Source organism: Amphimedon queenslandica, unplaced genomic scaffold (assembly GCF_000090795.2).
Source record: "Amphimedon queenslandica unplaced genomic scaffold, v1.1 AMPQUscaffold_13445, whole genome shotgun sequence".
Classification (NCBI taxonomy): Eukaryota; Metazoa; Porifera; class Demospongiae; order Haplosclerida; family Niphatidae; genus Amphimedon; species Amphimedon queenslandica.
In genome coordinates this window covers 242479-264990 of record NW_003546319.1, presented here as the reverse complement: position 1 = coordinate 264990, position 22512 = coordinate 242479, and the positions used below count along the sequence as shown (strand labels likewise).

The 22512-nt window shown below is 36.6% G+C and overlaps 7 protein-coding genes across 7 annotated transcripts in view; 4 read left to right on the top strand and 3 right to left on the bottom strand.

The window, feature by feature from the left end:
* The window catches only part of LOC100635773 (suppressor of SWI4 1 homolog), a 4654-nt gene extending 1709 nt beyond the window's left edge, over positions 1-2945 (top strand). Inside the window, exons 7-13 of the mRNA XM_003385896.2 lie at positions 331-438; positions 558-675; positions 763-841; positions 913-967; positions 1039-1113; positions 1657-1781; positions 2677-2945. Of these exons, the coding sequence (XP_003385944.1) occupies positions 331-438; positions 558-675; positions 763-841; positions 913-967; positions 1039-1113; positions 1657-1781; positions 2677-2828 (712 nt within the window). The 3' untranslated portion in view covers positions 2829-2945. The remainder of the gene's footprint in view (positions 1-330; positions 439-557; positions 676-762; positions 842-912; positions 968-1038; positions 1114-1656; positions 1782-2676) is intronic.
* A 1623-nt stretch (positions 2946-4568) lies between these two features.
* Positions 4569-6197, bottom strand: LOC100637504 (clathrin light chain A-like). Its single transcript, XM_003385910.3, has 5 exons — positions 5985-6197; positions 5867-5935; positions 5729-5802; positions 5099-5251; positions 4569-4993 (listed from the first exon to the last, which is right to left on the bottom strand). The coding sequence occupies exons 1-5, from the start codon at positions 6093-6095 to the stop codon at positions 4819-4821; spliced, it is 582 nt and encodes a 193-aa protein (XP_003385958.1). The 5' UTR covers positions 6096-6197; the 3' UTR covers positions 4569-4818.
* A 1-nt stretch (position 6198) lies between these two features.
* Positions 6199-7884, top strand: LOC100637291 (40S ribosomal protein S18). Its single transcript, XM_003385909.3, has 6 exons — positions 6199-6251; positions 6452-6550; positions 6600-6686; positions 7107-7208; positions 7598-7689; positions 7744-7884. Exons 1-6 carry the CDS (start codon positions 6249-6251, stop codon positions 7817-7819), a joined length of 459 nt encoding a protein of 152 aa, XP_003385957.1. The 5' UTR covers positions 6199-6248; the 3' UTR covers positions 7820-7884.
* Positions 7885-7937: 53 nt separating this feature from the next.
* On the bottom strand, positions 7938-12974 carry LOC100635646 (rab5 GDP/GTP exchange factor-like). Its single transcript, XM_019995428.1, has 14 exons — positions 12875-12974; positions 12705-12823; positions 12560-12632; positions 12424-12512; positions 12194-12287; positions 11946-12024; positions 11376-11488; positions 10917-11071; positions 10363-10440; positions 9916-10024; positions 9690-9759; positions 9393-9463; positions 9127-9220; positions 7938-8682 (listed from the first exon to the last, which is right to left on the bottom strand). Exons 1-14 carry the CDS (start codon positions 12928-12930, stop codon positions 8053-8055), a joined length of 1830 nt encoding a protein of 609 aa, XP_019850987.1. The 5' UTR covers positions 12931-12974; the 3' UTR covers positions 7938-8052.
* A 130-nt stretch (positions 12975-13104) lies between these two features.
* On the top strand, positions 13105-15095 carry LOC109581369 (SWI/SNF complex subunit SMARCC1-like). Its single transcript, XM_019995430.1, has 2 exons — positions 13105-13607; positions 14180-15095. The coding sequence occupies exons 1-2, from the start codon at positions 13268-13270 to the stop codon at positions 14764-14766; spliced, it is 927 nt and encodes a 308-aa protein (XP_019850989.1). The 5' UTR covers positions 13105-13267; the 3' UTR covers positions 14767-15095.
* Positions 15096-15554: 459 nt separating this feature from the next.
* On the bottom strand, positions 15555-17941 carry LOC100635521 (26S proteasome non-ATPase regulatory subunit 5-like). The gene is made up of 2 exons (XM_019995429.1): positions 17101-17941; positions 15555-16383 (listed from the first exon to the last, which is right to left on the bottom strand). The coding sequence occupies exons 1-2, from the start codon at positions 17933-17935 to the stop codon at positions 15674-15676; spliced, it is 1545 nt and encodes a 514-aa protein (XP_019850988.1). The 5' UTR covers positions 17936-17941; the 3' UTR covers positions 15555-15673.
* Positions 17942-18038: 97 nt separating this feature from the next.
* Positions 18039-22470, top strand: LOC109581376 (uncharacterized). Its single transcript, XM_019995442.1, has 15 exons — positions 18039-18094; positions 18141-18301; positions 18393-18479; positions 18850-18922; positions 18988-19052; positions 19113-19133; positions 19184-19275; positions 19612-19665; positions 19772-19850; positions 19928-20012; positions 20055-20163; positions 20214-20305; positions 20351-20414; positions 20570-20804; positions 22348-22470. Exons 1-15 carry the CDS (start codon positions 18066-18068, stop codon positions 22467-22469), a joined length of 1368 nt encoding a protein of 455 aa, XP_019851001.1. The 5' UTR covers positions 18039-18065; the 3' UTR covers position 22470.
* The last annotated feature ends 42 nt before the right edge of the window (positions 22471-22512 follow it).

Here is a 22512-nt window from a genome sequence, read left to right as displayed (position 1 = left end):
CTTTTTCGAATTTTTAAGTTACTCAAAAATCGGGCAAAAGTCCCTGTAGTATTATAGTACATGGTCATGGACCAAATTTTGCCAAAAATGACTAGGAGAGAATTTTTCATTTTTATAGCTTATTCTGATGCATATACATGGTCTTATGTTGCATAAAAATTTTGAGCTGATTCCGATCGAAACTGGATTTTTTACAAAATTTAAAAATTACTCAAAAATCAGGCCAAAGTCCCTATACTATAGATGGTCACTGGCCAAATTTTTCCTAAAATGACTAGGAAAGAATTCTCCATTTTTATAATTTTTTTTCTGATGCATGTAAACACTCAGTGCTGTGAGAGTTGTTCCACGCGGTACCAGTCGAAGTGTTAGGAAATTATCGAAATCAAAGATTCCTAATCTCAGCAAGTATGAAGACATCAGCGAGTTCATCCTTGGGTCAGTAATCCTCAGTAAACTATTAGTAAACTATGCATTGAGATAATGAGCATTGTAATTATAATTAGGTGCTATTATCATTATTATTATTGTTGTTATTATTATTTTATTAATTTTAGGGGTGGAGCTTCAGAGAGTGAGGGGGAGGAGGTAGAGGGAGAGATAATAACTCCTGGTCAAGATATTCCAGGACAAGGTGGTGCTCAGCAGCAGAAAAGTGCAGTAAAATTATATGAAGTAAGAAAGAGAATTTTAAAAGTAATAATCATTTGTAATAATGGCATATTTTTAATGCTAATTTTGAGTGGTATTTTTATTACGTAGCTTGGCCCAAGGTTGTCATTAAAGTTGGTTAAGATTGAAAGTGAGCTTTGTACTGGTGAAGTCCTGTACCATAGCTACAGTGAGTATTAATGAGATAATTATCTGCATCAAACACAAATGATTATTGTTTATTATTATTAATATTATTAGTTGAGAAATCTGAAAAGGAAGCAAAGAGTTTACGAAAGAAAATACTTGAGGAAAGGTACACCAAACTGACCGTCTATATATATTGTTATGGTGAACATGTTAATGTTAGTATTTTAATTTTCTTAGACGGTTAAAGATTGCCAGAAAGAGAGAGCAGGAGAAGAACGTCAAGAGAAAGAAAGAAGCCAAAGAAGCTTTAAGGTAGTGTCACCTCCAAATGCAAACCCATAAACTTAAACCCGTGAAATGATTGAAGTGCCTTCTCCTGAATAAAAAACCACAGAAATAATGTACACATAGTTTTTCCTATTATTTGTCTATTATTGTTATTATTGTTATTATTATTAATTTAATTTAATTTAATTTGTTATTATTATTAATTTAATTGAATTTAATTAAAAAATTTTTTTGACCTAATTTTATTATTATTGTTACTATTACTATTATTATTATCAAAAATACCACATAAGGAGAGAGCAAGTTAGAATGAATATATATACATGTAGTTTGAGGGAAAGTCAGAATTTTTTCTTGGTTGATTATTATTATTATTATTATTATTATTATTTTATTTTATTTGTAAGCTTTAAAAACTCTTTGCTCTATTCTTTACTTTCCACTATCTTTCCCTTATTCTCTCCTAACCTATTCTACTATTCTGTCCTATTTTTACCTTTATCACAGTTGTTGTTATTATTATTATTATTATTATTATTATTATTATTAATTTATTATTATTATTAGACGTCAGGAGAGGATCAGACAGGGTAAGCCTCCTCTAGAAGCCGAGGGTCAGCCAGGGCCTGATGTAAGTGATGATGATGATGCTGAGTGGTACAAGAAAGAAGTAGGCGTGGCCCCAGACCCAGGTAATTAATACGTGTAATACTCCATACATGTACATGTAAGTATACATCTCCGTATGTTCTCATACAAACATAAGTCCAGATTGGGCTTCTATTTTCTTATTTAATTTAAACAAAATGCTGAACTATTGAGGGTTAAGGCCTTTCTTTCTACACTTGCAATGAAGTTTAAAACTGGTTTAGAACTGATCCACTATAATGCCTATCATGTGATTCTACACTATCTTCAGGGGGGGGGGCGGGTCTTGTATAATTATTTTGATAGTATTTGTGAACCAGCTGCCATCGGTTATCTATTGATTGTGCTTTTAAACCACATATGGAGGTCGTTGACTTAATTTCTCATTCAAGCCAATTCGAATTAGGCGTAAAATGACTGGAACCAGTTTCAAACTATTTGCATTAAGCCCAGCATCCACTAGGCAACTTTGTTGAAATCAACAGAAATTTTGCTGCCAAAAGTAGAACACTGTTCTACTTTTGGCAACAAAATTGACATACATCAAAGTAACCACAAAATTGCTTTCAACAAAGTTGCCATAGTGGATGTTGGGCTTAAGAAGTCCTAGTGTAGAAAGGCCTTATATAATTACATAAGCTTTTATTATTATTTTTTTTTTTATTTTTATTATTTTAGAGAGGTGTGTTAAGGTGGGTTCAGAATATTTGCGTTGCGACCGGAAGTGCTGTATAACGCAATGGGTAAACGCAAGAATAGAACTCTGCTCTATTCTTGCGTTTATCATTGCGTTATATGGCACTTCCGGTTGCAACACAAATATTGTGAACCCACCTTTAGTGTATATATAAATAATAGACATTGTTATGAAAATTGTGCACAATGCCCTAGTGTATTTCATGTGTATTGTTATTTTTATTTTGTTGATACAATTTCAAGAGTTGATGCTTCAGTCTAAAGCCAAGAAGACAAACAGGACATCATTAAGCAGTGATCAACATAGAAAGAGGAAAAGACTGACTGTAACTGATACATCCTTCAAGAAGAGAAAGTTTACCGGTACAGTCTATCGTAGGAAGTCAAAAAAATGAAGATTTAATGACGTTAATAATTATAATTTGTTTAATAATCATTAGTATTATGAGTCATAAATATAAAATAAAATATAAATAAGTATAATTTAAAGATGCTCATCTTTTCAAGTCGCATCCATCGATTATAAAGGGTTTGTGATGACTGCCATTAACTCTGATTCTATGAGTGAATCTGTCCATCGCTACCTTTTGGAATGATCCCCCACCACAGACTATCAATCTTGAAGCTTGTGACATTATATTCTGTTCTACTTGAGCTACAAAAGCACTGCTTTGCATGCAATTGAACTCCTTTGGGTCAAAACTGGTCACTTTTGCATTAAAACTGTCTAATATTTTTTTGTAGAATGTCCAGTAATAATCTGCAAAATACAGGATCTTTTTTATTCCTGTCTCCGACTGGACTTGCTTCACTTTTCGGAAAGTTTTTACCAGGCATTTAGTGTCGTTTAGACCATGCTTCTTATGATTAATGCCAAGTTTTTCAGTTCTTAAGTGAACTCCAATGAACTCGACTTTTTTTCCTACAACCTCTGTCATGAATTGATTTGCACATTTGACTACCAAGTTGCTTTGTTCAAGTGAGGAAGGTTGTGGTGGAGTATAATTAGCTACGTAGCTTGGTGGTACTAGCAATCGGAATCTATTTTTCGCTGATATCCCACGCCATTCTTGGAACACGACCACGAAACTCTTCAAATCGTTGAATCCACAGCTTTTAGCTATTTCCTGGGGAAGGATGGGGACGTGAGACGGTACAAAGCAACAGGTTGTTCTCATCCAGGGAAAATGATTATTATAAAAGTACTTACTCGAGTGACTGCATCGTATCTGTTTCGATTGCCGGTGCAGCTTTTTTCTCCTTCCATGGTAAATTCTTATGTAAAATAGCTGCAGTTTTTGACTTTTAAGCTCTCTAAGGAAATACTCGTAACTGACTAGTTTAGCAAGCCCTGAAGGTGGAGAGGACTCGTACTTATCAAGTTTAAAGAGTGCATGCAGTGATGGGGAACTGTAGTAGTTGAAATGAGAGCTAAAGTTCTTTACCCCTCCTCTGTTGGGGAAAGCACCCAATGAAGACTTGAGAAGAAATGGAACGGGGACGACTGCGTCTAAATCGTGAGCAATCTTTAGAAGCGAGAACATGTTAGTCACAGCCATAGTCGTCTTTTCCCAAAAGTGGGCTGCTAAAACGAATCGCCCGTGAGACTTCGAGCTGGCTTCGACCGGTGGTGGGGTGATTCTGAGCCCTTGCATCCCTTCTTCCTCTTTGCTTGGGACTAATATATAGCGAGCGTCTCTATTATGGGTCTCGTTTAGCCTACATAGAGTCACTAGGAGGTATAGTGCGGCTATAGAGAGGGCAGCAATGGCTATCTTTCTTCTCATCGATAGCATGATGCGCAGAAAGAGGGGTGGGGCTGGATGCAATTATTCTTGAAATTAAAGGAATGTTCCATCAAACCAACGAAACCATTGTTTTAGTAAACACACCATTGTTCACAAGACTATATTGTGTTGTCAAACAGTACATTGAGTAACAACTACAGTAGAGTGCTCTACTTCTCTGTTGGTAAAACAAACTCATCTTTATTGCACTAACATTACTATAGCTTGCTGAAATTAGCCCGCCAGAAGGAGAACTGTGAACAAGATTTTGATTTTTAAATTTATATTTTCCCCATAGAGAGTCCACCACGAAAGTTTTATACACAGGATTAATTGCAATAATTATTATTCTTTAAAAATTGAAGATGTATAACAAAATTACAATCAATGACTATAATAGCCAGCATAAAATACTGCCAAATAATAATAATAATGCCTAGGTAATAATAATAATAAAACAAAAACTACCCTAAATGTTATTTTAATGGTAAATATACACAGCGATTAGAGAGAATGTCAATAATAATAAGAAGAATAAGAATAATAATAACAATGTAATTATTTTAATGGTCGGTGCGGCCTAACTTTAATAAGTTAATTAAGCCTTTACGGGCGGAGTCTGCTTCAGTTGAAGGAACATGCTTCGCATTCGTGAGACGTCTTTCGTATTTTTGTTACTTTTGGGATTAAAGTCACAGATGTTAGCTACTTTTTCCCACTCGTGTCCTGGGGTAGTGTTATCCCTCTCCTCAATAAAAGCTTCTTCTGCTTGCCTAAGGGAGAGAGAGAGGAGGGGGAGAGAGAGAGAGAGGGAGGGAGGGAGAGAGAAAAGGAGGGAGAGATTGAGAGTTACCACACAAATATCTTCTTTTTCAAACCTGTTTGATTCTTTTGTGTGCTTCAGTTGATCCTCAAAATGAGTATACCAATCCTCCAGCTCTTTCTTAGCGTTTGCTCTTAACTCTTCCAGTGCTTCCGCCTCCTCTCCATCCTTCTCTGCCAACATCTTCTCCTGCTCCTGCTTCCATTGTCTTTAAAGAGAATGATATTTTAAAAGTTTAAATTTTTTAGACTTGGATACAATTTATGATGACCATCAGTTATTATTTGTATGGGTAATTGGTTCTATTTTTGTACATTATGTACATGTATGCGTGCGTTAAATCCACAGAGAGTAGCGCACTACGTGTAACTCAATGGGCAGTTATCACACGCACTAAAGGGACCATCACTATCAGCACTTGATACACACACACACCACATATTGTACACTGTAATGGTGCCTTAATAAATCAGTGCTATTTGACAATAAAAAACAATATGAATATATAATAGTTACATACATAATAGTATATTGGGTCATATTTTTATGAATATCATGATTTAATGACAATTGCATTTCAAAAATCAATACAAAATCTTATAAGGCAGAGAGATCTTGATTTTGATCGATTGGTGAAATACATACATGTACTCGTGTATATGTACAATACTCTAACCAGACTTACCTAATACATTCTGGTGTCTCGTCCATTTGAGATATGAAAGAATAAGGATCACTTGAAACTGGTTGTTCATCAGCCTACGAGAGAAAGAGAGAAGACAAAGATGGGCGGAGTCATTTTTAAAAATAAACTTGTCCTCACTAGTTGAGATCCAAAGAGTCCGCTGCCACTTTGAAGACCTTCTCCAGTAGGAGGAGCTACGTCAGTACTCTAAAAGACACAAATAAACAATCTCTTTCCTTCTTTTCCTCTTTCTTACCAAAGGGGCGTCGTCTGACATTATCCCTTGAAGCTCGTCTTGTTCTCTCGCGAGGAACCCGGCGGCCGGATCGTCGTCGAAATTAGGCTGTTGTTGACCCGTCTCGTCCATTTTAAGAGAGTGAAATAGAAAGGGAAGGTGAGAACAATATCAAGGGAAACAGGATACACAAAACAAAATGGAGGACGGTAGGGTTGGAGGAGGGCGGGGCTCGTTTGTACTGCGCATGCGCAAAACAACTCCCTCTCTTCTCTGCACTTCAAGATGGTGAGTGTCCATTATGTAGTTTCTTTTCTTTATCTCTTTCCATCATAGCATCCCCAATGCTTAAATATTATACATGTACATGTGAATGTAGCCTGTTTTTATTATTACTATATATATTTGCAGCTGCAATTATTCCCATCATACTAATATAATAATAATAATTATGTATAATAATTATTATTCTGATTTTATTTGTATAGGCGTTAGTTTTACCGGATGGGTTTCAGCACATCCTTCGTGTTCTTAATACTAACATTGATGGAAGACAGAAAATCATGTACGGGCTGACTTGCATTAAGGTCTCTATTGAAAACAATGAGTACTATAATTATTATAATTAATTATTAGGGTGTGGGCAGAAGGTATGCTAATCTGGTTTGTAAGAAAGCCGAAGTTGACATGAATAAACGAGCTGGAGAATTAACTGAAGAAGAAGTAAGTAATGAGGGCACTGAATGAAATAGGGGATACATTAACATTTATTAATGATTAAAATATTGAAGTTATTTATGTGTAATTAGAATTATATTGGTAGTATATGAATAGTTATGTGTATTGAATGAGGAATGGTGAATGTGACTCTTAATATTAGAAAAATCATTAGACTTCTGATATTAATGATCAAATATGAACTTTTGCTTTTTCTCTCTCTCTCTCTCTCTCTCTCTCTCTCTCTCTCTCTCTCTCTCTCTCTCTCTCTCTCTCTCTCTCTCTCTCTCTCTCTCTCTCTCTCTCTCTCTCTCTCTCTCTCTCTCTCTCTCTCTCTCTCTCTCTCTCTCTCTCTCTCTCTCTCTCTCTCTTTCTCTCTCTCTCTCTCTCTCTCTCTCTCTCTCCCTCTCTTTCTCCCTCTCTCAGATTGAGCGTGTTGTCACAATCCTTCAGAATCCTCGTCCATATAAAATCCCAGATTATTTCCTTAACAGGCAAAAGGACATCAAAGATGGAAAGTATTCACAAGTAAGGGAGTCATTTATAAAAATAAACTGTACTAAGTTTTGAAGGAGGAAAGTTTGACAATTTCCATGTTTTGATAACCTTTTATCAAAATAAAGCTAACTGTTATGTGTCCATTAAACCCACTAATCACCAAACAATTGGCAATTCGCCCCTCATAAATAACCAGCTGTAATTGTACTATCGTATGTCAGGACATTTTAGAGAGAGTTAAATTTGATGATTGGCAAATTTCAATTTGCTAATTTTGTAGCCATGTACCATTGAGCATGCGCATAATAGCTCAAAATGGCAGATTTTTATTTTGGCGAATGGCTATCAAAAGGCCAAATTTAACTGCCTCCAAAATTTCCTGCTACACGGTATGATTTGATCTTTTTCTTTCTCTCTAGGTTGTATCTAATCAATTGGATAATAAGCTTAGAGAGGATCTTGAGCGATTGAAAAAGATTAGAGCTCATCGTGGCCTCCGCCATTACTGGGGGTAAGCTCCGCCCAATATATATACTTCTAATTAATGCCCACCATCAATTTTTAGTCTAAGAGTCAGAGGCCAGCACACCAAGACAACAGGAAGGCGTGGTCGCACAGTGGGCGTGTCCAAGAAGAAATAAAACAATTTCATTATTGTCCTATTATTATTATTATTAATGAAGAATGAATATTTGATTTCAGTATATGCCCGGAAAAATTTATGCCATCTAGCTGGAAGATCAGTGTTAAAAGTTTGCGGATTGATTCTTTTGAGATTTTGATATAAAGTTTTTAATTATTATTTAAAACTAAAAATTGAGGACCAGCCCTCGTAATTCTCTTCTCATCACAACAATAATAATAAATATTACAATTAATTGAATCTCATTAGAGGGGGCGGGGACGACGTATGCGTGATATTCGGTGAGCTCTGGGTCCTGGATCTTGAACCGTCGGTACCAGGAACAAGAGTATGGGAACCAGAAACTGCCGGAGGAGGAACCCCAATAGCAGCAGGAGGAGGTACGTGAGCACCAGGAGGTGGAAAAGGGAAATTAGGAGGAGGAAAATATGACCGAACAGGAGGGGCGTGAGCACCAGGGGGAGGTACGTAGGAACCTGGACGAGGTACATAACCAGGAGGACCAGGATAATAAGGAGCTTGGGGCATGGGCTGTTGATAATTAGCCATCCTGTTAGTGGGTGGTGGATAATAAGTTCCTGAGGATGTCATTGGGTTAACAGGAAGGGGTGGTCTAACGTAATGAGGTACTCGTGGCGATATTTGAGGAGAGGGTGTGCTAGTGGGAAGATGGGATGCCTTTGAGACGACCGGTGAGAGTTTCTTCTTATAGAGACTTTGAGGGGGAGGGCCGGAGAGAACCGACTGGACCTGTTCCCTGACGCCTGTCTTCAGCTCGTCAAGACGGGACATCATCACGTCCGTTTCGTTTGACATCTCTTGTAGCCTTTCGTTGATCTTCTCAACTGCCTCACAACAAGACTAGAGAAAGAGAGAGAGAGAGGTTATAAATGTACTCAAAACATGTGTACATGTACATGTACATGGAGTCACGTACAGTACATGTGTACATGTACATGCTTGGACTTCTGCCCAATTTTTGAACAACTTTAAAAATCCAATTTTGCTCGAAATCAGTTCAAACTTTCTACACAAGATAAGTACATGTACACGTATCAATGGCACACACACAGTTACAGTAATAACACAAACACATAGCTGGACAAACAATACCCTCATTATCTAAAAATAACATTAAAATATGAAGGGATTTATATTATAACGGCAGCATTGTAATGTACATGTACGTGTACCAGGATATACATGTACATGTAAGAAAATGTAATAATTATACATGTACTGTACATGTATATACTTTACATCTACATGTACATTAAAATGATAGCTCGTTATTATCATTATTACTTCGATTATCGTCATATTTTCAACCATTTCTTCGTCATCGTATTCCTCTATTAACAGATCAGCATCTGTCTTACCATTAACGTAACCCATCTTACTAGAATGAGAGAGAGAGAGGGGGGGGGAGGGAGAGAGAGAGATGAAAGGGAGAGAGAGAAAGAAAAAGCGAAACAGAAAGTAACAGAAAATGTGTTGTTGTTGTTACAAAAATTGCTGTTGCTGCTTTCATCTTTGTTGTTGTTGTCGTCAGTTTTGTTTTTGTTATTTACTTGTTAAAATCTTCTACAGACATTTTAAGTTTATCGGCTGAAATGGACTCGATAAAAGTAACTGCACCACACTACAAGAAAGAGGGGGAAAGAGAGAGAGGGAAAATTTCAACAATGAGTAATGGTTATGCTCTAGGTGCATGTACACTAAGTACGTGTGTCTTTCACTAAAATATAATAGTTTTAGACCCCTTACCTAAACTTAAAACCCAATTTAATTATTTAACACAATAAAGCTGTTAATTACATAATGTGATGTACATGTGCATGTCTTAACTAACAAAGTAATAAACTGACCAGATTAGTAAAGTAGTATCCACATTCGCCAGACATGACTCGCATAGGATTACTGAATCTTGTTATGTAACTGAAAGAAAGAGAGAGAGAGAGAGAGGGAGGGAGGGAGAGAGAGAGAGAAAGAAAGGGAGGGAGAGAGAGAGAGGGAGAGGGGGAGAAAGAGAGAGAGAGGGCAAAAAGGAACATGTATGTTAAATTTATGTAAGTCATATTAAAAGGTCCCTACTTTATATTTGACTGGAGGTGCTGTGGACTGGTGTGTATTACAAGAAATATGAGACCAGGAACAAACTCATCAGCACTAGCCGGACCACCATGAGATATCCTTAGAGCATCTGAAAGAGAAAGAGAAAGAGAGAGACAGAGAGGGAAGGGGGAAGAGGAGGGAGAGAAAAGCAAGTTGATATAAGAATAATTGTTCTCTGTTTACCAAAAGTGTCCAGAGCAATTGGTAACCATTAGATACACATTTGAATAACAACTTATGATAACATACATTAATGTAAGTACATGTATGTAACAACTTCTCTGTCTGTCTGTCTGTCTCTGTCTCCCTCCCTCTCTCCCTCCCTCTCTCTCTCTCTCTCTCTCTCTCTCTCTCTCTCTCTCTCTGTATCTCTCTCGGTGGTCCGGCTCGCGCTGTCGCGCTCCGCGGTGTTTAAGGAAACCTTACCTAGCAACAGCTTACAACTCTTTGTTATACAGTTAAGTTTATCCTGTGGGGCCTTCCTTGTTTCAACATTCCACAGTTCTAGGAAAAAGGAAATGTAACTACATCTAATCATCTCATAGAAAGAAACCTTTTACTACATTGTAGGTTATTGTAGGTTATTGTAGGGGGTACAAATGTACATGTAGATATACCACTCCTACATATAATAATTATACAGGTCACGAATTGGTATGTACACTCTATAAGTGGAGCCAAAAATACATGTACAATTGATGTAGTATATGTACAGTACATGTAACATGTGTCGTAATAGAAATATTAAATATTAAAGTGGAGAGACTATAACTTGAGTGGATGATGTACAGGAAATGGAATGTACTTATGTATGATTCAATTACATAATATTATCATCAATCACTTTCTAGGAATTATTGAGTGCATAAATATAGCTGATAATCATCTTCTAAATCTATTTATATTACATGTACATGTAGTTGTAGTTGTACATGTACATGTGAATTAAGATATACATGTACATGTACATGTATATGAACCTTGTCTGGCTTGTGCTACTATTCCCTGTACTTCAATGTTGCTCAGGTCAAGGGTTACATCAAGTATAGACGGTTCAAGCCAGTGCAACATGTTAATCCTCCGAACAAACAACAGATCCTTTATATCATCATCGCATGACGGAGGAGCAAAAACACTGAGAGAGAGAGAGGAGGGAGGAAGAGAGAGAAGGGGAGAGAGAGAGAGGGGGGAGGAAGAGAGAGAAGGGGAGAGAGAGAGAGAGAGGGGAGGGAGAGAGAGGGGGGGAGGGAGAGAGAGAAAGAGAGTGAGAGAGAGACAGAGACAAAGAGGGAGAAAGTTAGTGTTAAATACATGTACATACAAAAAGGAAATGGAAGGATACTAATCACACAACTGTCACTAAAGTAACGACCACATGTCATACATGTACATGTACATACATGTACATGCACAAAATCCAGTATAAGTCCCTCACTTACTAGCGATATATGGAAGTGGTGAGGTGTTTCTCTATCCCATCCATAGTCTCCTCTTGCTCCAAATCACTCATAGTCTTAAATAAAGGATGAGTCACCAACCTCTCAGAGGTGGACTAAAGAAGTTAACACAATTAAAATAAATTAGAGAATACCCATCACATTACAATATCTACAGATTGTACCACAATTAAATACTAATGCACAAAATGATAAACTAATGAAGTTAATAATCAAATAGTTATAAAATTAATTTAATATCAAGATTGTTGGGGAATTAACAATATCATCATGCTAGATCCGCCTATTGTAGTGGAAACCAAAATGATAATGATACAAATATGTATCATTATTATTATTTATTCCTATTAATATTACTATTTTGTTTCATTCCGAGAATTTTTAAATCACCGATATAACCGGCCAATTGCAAATTTTTAACAAATTACCCAATTGAACTCCCAGCCAATATCCCAGCTGGACAATGCACTAATCAAGTGTAGCATATCTGTACTATAGCATATTGTTGTATGTACCAGAACATATTAATTAATTAATTAATTAGCTACTTACTCTGTAGAATTCTTGCACTAAGTCACTCAATTCTTCAATAGTTGCAGTAGGCGACTTCTCAACAATCTGCCTCTTAAAACTAACGGAAGTACATTAATAAAGAACATAAAATTTAAAAAAGATCAAGTAGGCAAATTCGTAAAAAAGTAACAGAAACAAGGACAAGTAGGATAATAATAATAATAATAATAATAATAATAATAATAATAATGATAAAGTGATTTGTTGACAGCAGGTTGTGTTACTACCTTTTTAAATGCTGGACTATGTCCTGGGCAGCTGGCTTCTTGAGCGTCTTCATAAACTCGTTGAATGAATCGGAAGATCTCCTGGTTTTAGCACCTGCAAATAAAGAGGACAATAAAGAGAGAGAGAAAGGGAGAGAGAGAGAAAGAGGGAGAGAGAGAGAGAGAGAGAGAGGGAGAGAGAGAGAGAGGGAGAGAGAGAGAGAGAGAAAGGGAGAGAGAAAGAGAGTCACTTTTGGATGGTTCCTCTTCTTGTGATGGCTGTGCCCCACTGTTACTGTTTGGTCGAATCTTCAAAGGAGCTTTAAAAATCTTTCCATGCCTAAAAATAATAAAACAATTAAAACAGACAATTTTAAATCCGCATACCCTTTAGCACTATTAAATAAGGTTTTACGCCTCGTAAACTTGGCAAAACCTAGTCCTTCAGCACCTGCATCACCTAATGTAGAAATACATGTACGTATATTTAAAAAGAGATGAATATAAAAAGAAAAGTCCTTGTATAACTCACTCTCTTGTCCTTTAGCGACAGGAGCAGGAGTCTTAGATGGCTTCCCTTCATGGCTGACAACTTCCTTGTAGCATTTCGAGCAATAGCCCTGGTACATTGGGTTCCCATAAAACCCACACCTATAGGAAGAGAGTGAGAGGGGAGTCGTGATTCGGCCTCCATCCACTTACTTGTTCTTGCATCTTAAGTCTGGATTGTCGAGTCTATTAGACCACTCACTCGCCATTTTGTTTTAACGTGTGAAACCACACCTACTTCGTTAGACTCCGCCCCTTTACTTACAGGCATTGATTTTTTTCTATTTTGAGCACTACTGCAAATCTGCCTTAACTTTTTCTTCCTTTTATATGATCAACTAGCAAAATACTAGCTAGATGCTCTACAGAAATTCTAGTAGAAATTTAGAAAAGTTCAAAATTGACATCCACTTCCAATTCTAGTTTTATAGCTTCCAGCCACACCTTTAAGCGTGGGCGTTATCCGGGATTAAAACCGATTTCCCGAAGCCTCTTGCTTTACTCTCGAGTGGTTACTGAAGGAATTCTTCTGCTCTTAGGACAAGAATGGCCGTTTATCTGACAGAGCAAGACTTAGTCAACATAAAGCTAACCGTTTTAACGTTAGAAAGACAAGAAATAGCACGGAACATCGACCCGAGGAGGTTTTTCGGACACTTGCGTGCAAAATATATTTTCGACGAGAGGGATTGCGATGAAATAAGAGCAGTACCCTCTAGAATAGGCTCTGCTGAGGCTTTTGTGGACGTATTGAAAAGAAAAGGAGCGCAAGGCTATGATGAGTTCTGTTCTGGCCTGATGAAAGATAGGACACAGCTATTCCTTTTACAAAGAATGACCAAGACTTTAGAGCAACTCCGGGCTAAAGTACTGGACAAAAAGAAAGGTAAAATAGCGTTAGTTATGAAGCATGATAATAGAATAATAGTATTAGATTTCGTATGGGCAGAAATAGGAAGACATAATGTAATTGCAGTACATACTAATGAAATTATTGCTGTTGGAGTAATGAAACATAGAACATAATGCTCAACATAATGATTAAACTGTACTAGACTAGTAGATCTGTAATAATTATATATAATTATATATATATATATATATATATATATATATATATATATATTGCTTAATGATAGGCCATTAGCAGTTAAAAACAAGCTTATGCATAATGTACATGATAATTGCTATTACAATCACAATTGGAATATCCATCTTCATAGCGTTGTTTCCTTGTAGTAATTGAGTTTCATTTCTTGCATGACTGAGGAACAAATGTAGGCTGTAGGATGCTTTGAATTTTTGGAATAGGAAGAGAGAGGGAGAGAGGCAGGGATATGTAGTGTAAACATAAGCAAATTCTCAGAATGTCAAGTTAATTTTTGATATGTGTAATGATGATTGGTTATAGAGTATCAAATCTCTCATTTGAATTACATTCTCTCTTTGTATCATTAGAAAACCTTCTTTTGAAGTTGTCTCCACAAGGAATGGGCGGAGCCCCGCCACACCCTCATTACCACTTTCACAGCCACACCCTTCCCCCAGGGGGCTTCCCCCCGCGTCAATTCCCACACCATCCGACACTCGACTCCGCCCCTCTCCGTCACATCGTCTACAATCAGGGACCTCCACCGCCTCTTCAAATGCAAGGAGGAGGAAATGGACACCGACCGCTTAGAAAAGTAAACTCGAGGACTTCGAACAACGCTGAATACATTGACAATACCCAGTATTATTATAATGGATCAATATCGCCAACAATACCGGAGATGTATCCCGTGCCCAAGTTCCCCTCCTCTCTCCCTGAGCACGGTCAACTCGTACCGGAACGAGAGAGCATGATGGCATTCACTCCTCCTCCACCCTCGTCTTATCCGCCCCCTCACTTAATGGGAGAAGGTTGGCCGGATGGACCACTCCCACTTATTGGACTACCGGGACCACACCCTCCTTTCCAACAAATGCCCGGTATTCTTAGCAGAGGTGGAGGGGAGGAAGAAGATTGTGACGCTCCGGTGGGATACGATAAAGCTACAGCATAAGACGCTGCTATTTTTATTATTGTTATTGTCCTATTTGTGATCTTAACGGCTTGCTTTACATCCTTTTTGTTTAACTCACTGTTTATTTGAAAGTGTTACTGTCTATCCCTCACTCTCTGTTACTTCTTTCTTTACATTCACACTACGTCCCAAATATCATTCCTCTCTCTCTCACTGTTTGTCAATTCGTTTATATTCATTATCATTATTCTCTCTCTCTCTCTGTCAGATTCAGTTCCACATTATACTGTAAATAAAAACAAATGATCGTACTACATGCAAATATCAAATTATTGTTCCATTTTACCATTAAACTATAATAACTATTATATCATTATCATTAATCCAATGCCATAAAAATAAGACTACTCTGGATTGGTAGAGTGTAAAAGTGAAAGCTCCTTGAGATTTTGATAAGCTCTGATGAAAGGGGGAGAATGACAGTTACTAAGTAATAACATTGAAAGTATCTATTGTATGGGATAATCATGTGAGCATGGAGTTTACTTAGACACATTCTCTCTTCCTCCATCCCTCTATCTCTCTCTCCTCTGCCTGTCTCCTTATTGCTGGTCAAAGATTAGTACTATTAAGCTCACAAGCTTTTAGTTAGTATTCATAAACACGTACATGTACATGTATAATATTAAACACAAAAGCAAGATTTGGGAAAATCTCCATCAATGCCTGAATTTACAAACAGACTTATAAAGATTTCCGGTTATAACATATGACATGACAGAGAGGCGTAGGATACATGTACATGTACATGTATATCTGTAAGAAATGATGACATGCGTATATCTGATGAATAAGCAACATTTGATACACATGTACATGGGCGTACCGCCCACACAATTGATTAAATATAATTGAACTAATAGAAAGCTATTATAGTTGCTCATTGTTAAGATTCTTCCACTGCTACGGTGGATGATTCGGTCACTACATAAAACGGTCCCTCCCTCACGTATTGCTTCAGTTTGAGGTACACTGGCCCGTCCATGGTCTCCTCACAGTATGGAGAGTCGGCCATAGCCTTTATGATATCATACTTCATCTCCTTGCCTTTCTTATCTCCTTCGGTTTTACGATCCAGTAAATACTCTACGAAGCCTGGGCAAGCCTTCATTTCTTTCTGGCCCCATTTCCAGCTTGAAACACTGAGTAAGAAGGAGAGAGAGGCGTAACGTAAGTCCGGAAAGGGTTGCTTGGCGATTGTCATTGCTACAGAAATGAAGCCAGGCAAGGCACTAGATACCCACTTATAACTGATAGAAGCTTCATCATCATCAGACAGACCCTCGTCACATGACAATATACGAGAAAAGGCTTCAAGGCTACGTACACGTAACTCGGTTCTGGATTGAAGCACAAACCCTCCGATGGCCTTTATTACAAGGTTTACCTTTTCTGGTTTAGCAGTCAGAGCTTCTCTTCCTTTTTGAGTTGAACACAAAAGAGCAAAAGTGTCCAAAGCAACTCCCCAGAGGGTATCTTCTTCTGGGGAAGTGATTCCTTCTAAGACTGTCTCTAGGAATAATGGATACTGGGTACATACAGTAGCTGTGGTTATGGTGTTTAAGTGACAGTAATGACCAAAGAACTTAATAATACCTGTGTAATAATGAGAGAGAAAGAGAGAAAGAAAGAGAGAGAGAAAGAAAGAGAGAGAGAAAGAAAGAGAGAGAGAGAAAGAAATAGAGAGAGAAAGAGAGAGAGAGGGGGGAGAAGTCATATAGAGAAAAAGGAGAAGAAGAATAAGAGAGAGAGAGAGAGAGAAGTAAAAAAGGGTGAAAATAAAGGAAAGTTTATCAACATATTCTGATTTGGTTCAAATTGCAACTGATACAATTGTGCCATGTAAATGTAAACGTATCATCTTCTAGGTAAACCGATATTTGCATTAGTTGCAGTTCTCAGACACCATAACATGTCTAAAAGCCAACTGTGTTGACATAATAAAAAAATAAATATACACGTACATGATATGTAGACATTGTACATGTGTAATACACACAACAAATGAATTTTAAGATAATACATTACGCACATAATATTAAATGTACACGTACATGTACATACATAATGATATTATGTGTGACATATACCGGTATGTCACACATAATGTACATGTACATGTATGTGTACTGGCATGTCCGTTACTATTCTATGTACATGTACATGTACATGGTGATGTTATATATGAGTGACATATATGTCACCCACTATTATGTACATGTACACATAAAGATGTACATGTATATGTACATGGCATGTCCGTTACCATTATATGTACATGTACATGTACATGGATGACATAATGTGTGTTACCTGGAACTATCATTGATGCCAAAGGATTGTTATCCTTCCCTTCTAGAATACTGTGAAGCTTCTTCAGTATATCTGCAGCAGCTATCACTTCCAGACCGCCATCAGACTCTGCCAACTGTTGCAACAGCTCGAGACAATTTAAATTAATTAGGATATCGTCAGATTCTAGCTCGGCTATTAAAGAACTAATAAAACCTTCTTCCTGAATGAATTGTAGGACGTCAAGAGAAAGGAGAGAGAGACGGACTAAGAGATTGTACACTCGAAACCTAATGACGTCACTTTTAGAGACGAGAGAACGAAGATCTAATACAAAAGCGTCCCTAAGTGTCCCTGGAGTTGTAAAAATTGACGGAGAGTTTTTAAACAGTGTTTCTATGATGTTTGTTGCTAATTGTGCACAGGCTAGTACCGCATCTCCGATAATCACCGTGATTAAGTGGAACATGGTCGACTGGAGGGCAATTTGGTGGAACGATGGTGAAGACGAGATTTTCTGGTTGAGTAGCTTGAGACATAGCTGACGGACGGGCTCCGCTGGGTGCTGTAGCCCTAATTCAATCTCTTGGGCTAGTTTCAGGAATTGAGGAAGAGGGAAGGCACTTAGCATTTTGTATAATGCAGCACAGGCAACGTTTAGGGTTTCCGGTTCCTGATCTCCCGAGAGATGATAAAAAATTAGCTGTGGGCCGATTATTGTGGAGATTTGAAGCACTTCAGAGTTAGAAGGACAGCTCTCCAGCAACGTGTTGAGTCCTTCCAATGTCTCAAAGATGTCGTCACCAGCTGAAAGCTTGTCACGGAGTTCTATCAACTGAGAAACCTCGGAAGCCATTTTAAAAATTTCAATAAATAGGAAAGTTGTAGATTTGCGGTATACCACGTTGTAGCACGTGGGTTAGCCCTACCGTAAACAATTTTAATAAACTGGACAAGAAATATTTTCATCATTTTTGTTGGAAAAAATGGCTACTGGGATTGGTGTATTCACAAAGTTAGTTGGATATTAAATGGCCAAATGATTTATTATTTTAAAATAGGAAAGCAGTTGCTGCATATGATAAGTGGATCCTATCCAGTAAAAGCAGTGAAACGAGTCGAATCTCCTTCATAAAAGAGGAGGAGGAGGGAGATGAGGAGGAAAGCGAAAAATATGTCCAAGCTTTCTCTGATCTGGGACTACAAATAAGTGCCCATCAAGGTAGCATTTAACTGTCATTTTAATTAGCTATAATTATTTTTAATTAGCAATGAGCTAATTTAATTAAGTGCTATAATTATATTATTTGTAGTCAGACAGTTATTGTTGACTTGTTCATCGTGTATAAGAGAGGAAGGTGAGAGACCAAGCAAGAGAAGGAAAGAGGAAAATAAACCAAGTAATAATAGAATTATAATACTATAATAGTAATACAGTAATGATAAATGATTCATGTTGTACTGTAATGATAATGAGATTACATGTACTTGTTTGTAGTGTGGTAATGTTATTTGAGAAATTTAGTGTACTAATAATTGGATCACATTAGGCATTAATTTAAGTACTATAGAAGTGTTATTATGTTTATTCTCTACTCTCTCTCTGTCTCTTTCTCTCTCACTCTGTCTCTCTGTCTCTGTCTCTCTCTCTCTGTCTCTCTCTCTCTGTCTCTCTCTCTCTGTCTCTCTGTCTCTCTCTCTCTGTCTCTCTGTCTCTCTCTGTATCTCTCTCTCTCTCTGTCTCTGTCTCTCTCTGTCTCTCTCTCTCAGTTCTCTCTTTCCATCAGTTTTGTGTATTTGCTAGTGAAGTTGCTTACCACCACAGCTCCTGTCGTCTAAGCAGGTAAGTATTGAAAACCCAATCACTTACTTAGAGATTAAAATCATTGTATATATTTGCTCGACCAGGTCTGATGATGGTAGCATGGAGAAGCGATACATTAAACCAATCAAAGAGAAACTGAAATTTATAAGTATGGCATAACACATCATCTACCAGTATTTTATATTTTATTTATTTATTTATTATTTAGATAGTGAATGTAGACATGAAGGTAAGTATATTAATTTATTAATTTCTGGTAGCAGTTAGTTTGTGTTTTAGTATTTCTTGGTGGATCCTGCAATCCAACTGTTTGGAGGAGAGAGCTATCAATACCTTTACTGGAGAATGAAGGAGTCACTTACTATAACCCGGTAAGAATAGATCTATTATTATACATGTGGTAATGTACATATACATGTACATGTACATTTATAACGTTATTGTATGATACTTAAAATGTTATTTTATTACACAATAGCCAGTAAGTCATTATGTGTATTATTGGTCACATTTTTATAATTTAATATATCTTTCCCTACCAATCAATGATACTTACACTGATACGCTCATACATTGTATGTGGTGTATCATGTACATGTACATTTATGAGGTTTTTGTATGATGATAATTGATAATGTACATTATGTACATGACTATGTGTACCTATATAATTGTTTTATTATTTTGTTTTGCATCTTTTCTTATAGCAAGTTGATCACTGGACCCCTGAACTTATGGAAATCGAAGAAGAAGCTAAAAAGGTATTTAGTGATTCTATTCTATCAATCTTGCATGTAATGGTGGTCATACTTCATTTATTTCTCTCACTCCTTCCTCCTCCCTCTCTTTCTCCTCGATTACTCACAGAATGCTGTTGGTCTCCTCTTTGTTATAGACAATCAAACAAGAGCTTGTTCATCCATAGTAGAGACAGCATATCTAATAGGTATACCAGTAACTACCTATATATACAATGGTATCTCTCTCTCTCCCCCCCCCTCTCTCTCTCTCTCTCTCTCTCAGGGAGACAAGAAGAAGCCATTGTCGTAGTTGTGAACGATTTTTTGGACGATTCTTGCCAAATTGCTGGAGAGGCAATTGGCGAATTGTAAATTAAAATGATAGTTAATTTTAATTATATTTTTATTAGTGAATTTCCTGACCTCAAGAAAAGTCGATTGATCATCAAAGACTTGATATATTCCCATAATATTTTAATTGAACCGAATGTGAAAAGAGGGACAGAGACTGTCGTCAAGGTAGCGTTAATTAACTATTATTAAAATAATAGTTATTAAGTATGGTTCAGGTTGTACGGGAATTATTTACTGAGGAAGATTTGATGAGAAAACTTGAGAGAAATAGAATCACAAATAAAATTTATAATGAAAATATTATAAGGTACAAAAAATACTTCTTTCATATAATTATTGTGCTTCTCTTTAGCAAACTAAATTACATATTTTCAATGTATGATAATTATAAAGACAAGACACTAACAATTAATGAGGTAATATATTATTAGTATATTGTTAGTGTATTATTAGTATATTATTAGTATATTATTAGTGCATTATTAATATTATTAGTACATCGTTAGCATCATTAATATAATATTAGTATATTATTTTAATTTTAGTATTTTCAGTATACTTTCACCTCTAGGCATGTTTGGCCCTTCATTCTCTTAAAGTATTGTCACCGTTCGCTAGTCTTCCCTCTCTCCTTCCTTCCCTACCTTTCTCCAGGTGGGAGAGAGACGGGATCAATTTTGACGAGTTTTGTATGTTATACTGTGAATTGAGATACCATTCGTCAGTTAAACTGAGGGACACTGTTAGTAATGGATGGACTTGGAGTTTAGGGACGTACCTGCGGTCATCGGTACAATGGTTGTCAGGTAATTTTAAGATTTAAAAAACTTTGATCCAGAGGATGAAATCCCTGTACTATAGCCCGTGGTTTTTTCTGAAAAATGGCTCCAAAATCACCCCCAATTTTTATTACATTTTCTGATACATATTGATGTACATATGCTATGTAGAAAGTTTGAGCTAATTCCGATTAAAATTTTTCAAGTTAAGGCCATTTTTAAAAATGAGCCAAAATCTGAAAATTACCCAAGGCTATAGCCCATGGTTTTTCCAAAAAATGGCTCCGAAATTATCCCAAATTTTTATTACATTTTTTGAAACATATCAATGTCCTTATGCTATGTAGAAAGTTTGAGCTGATTCCAACTTCAATTTTTCAAGTTACAGCCATTTAAAAAAATGAGCCAAAATCTGAAAAATACCCAAGGCTATTATAGCCCATGGTTTTTTCCAAAAAATGGCTCCGAAATCACCTCCAATTTTTATTACATTTTCTGATACATATTGATGTACTTATGCTACGTAGAAAGTTTGAGCTGATTCCGACTTCAATTTTTCGAGTTACGGCCATTTTAAAAATGAGCCAAAATCTGAAAAATACCCAAGGCTATAGCCCATGGTTTTTCTGAAAAATGGCTCCAAAATTACCCCCAATTTTTATTACATTTTCTAATACATATTGTTGTACTTATGCTACGTAGAAAGTTTGAGCTGTTTCCAGCTTCAATTTTTCAAGTTACGGCTATATTAAGAAAATGCCAAAATTCTGAAAAATACCCAAGGCTATAGCCCATGGTTTTTTCCGAAAAATGGCTCCGAAATCACCCCCAATTTTTATTACATTTTATGATACATATTGATGTAATTATGCTGTGTAGAAAGTTTGAGCTGATTCCGACTTCAATTTTTCGAGTTACGGCCATTTTAAAAATGAGCCAAAATCTGAAAAATACCCAAGGCTATATACCGTATAGCGGGTAATTTTCGACTGGTGCTTATTTTCGTCTGTTTCGTTGCTATTAATTCTGAACGAAAATTAATTCTGATGAAAATTAATTCTGAAGATAGGCGTGACCATAATAAATTATTAATAACATGATGATAACAAGCATGGATGGCCTTGAAAACGGTGTTCACCTTCTAAAGAATCTCTTCCAGACCCTACAGGACCAGAGGACCTCTTTCTAATGCTATCAGTCCTAGAGATGCTAGTGAAGACATAAGATCAATTATTTTTGTCTAGTCGAAAATAAAACCAACGAATTTTTATTCTAAAGCCATTTCTGGTTTTAGTCGAAATTTTCAACCACCGAAAATAACCCGCTATACGGTATATAGCCCATGGTTTTTTCCAAAAAATAGCTCCGAAATCACCCCCAATTTTTATTATATTTTTTGATACATATTGATGTACTTATGCTACGTAGAAAGTTTGAGCTGATTCTGATGAGAAACTTTTGAGTTATGAGCATTTTAAAAATCACATGTCCATGTTCTGCTTGTAATATTCACTTCATCACTTACTTGTACATGATGCTATAGTATATTAACAGATTTCTATATTCGTAGGTTTAATATGGCGTCCATTTCCTTCCCCTCCTCCTCCCTCTAACGTATATGATGTTTATTTAGGAGGTACAGTAGATAATGATGACTGGAGAAAAAACATAGCAATACCTTTACTAATGTAAGTACATGTATTAATTATTTGTACATGTAGTTTTGTAGGGGTAT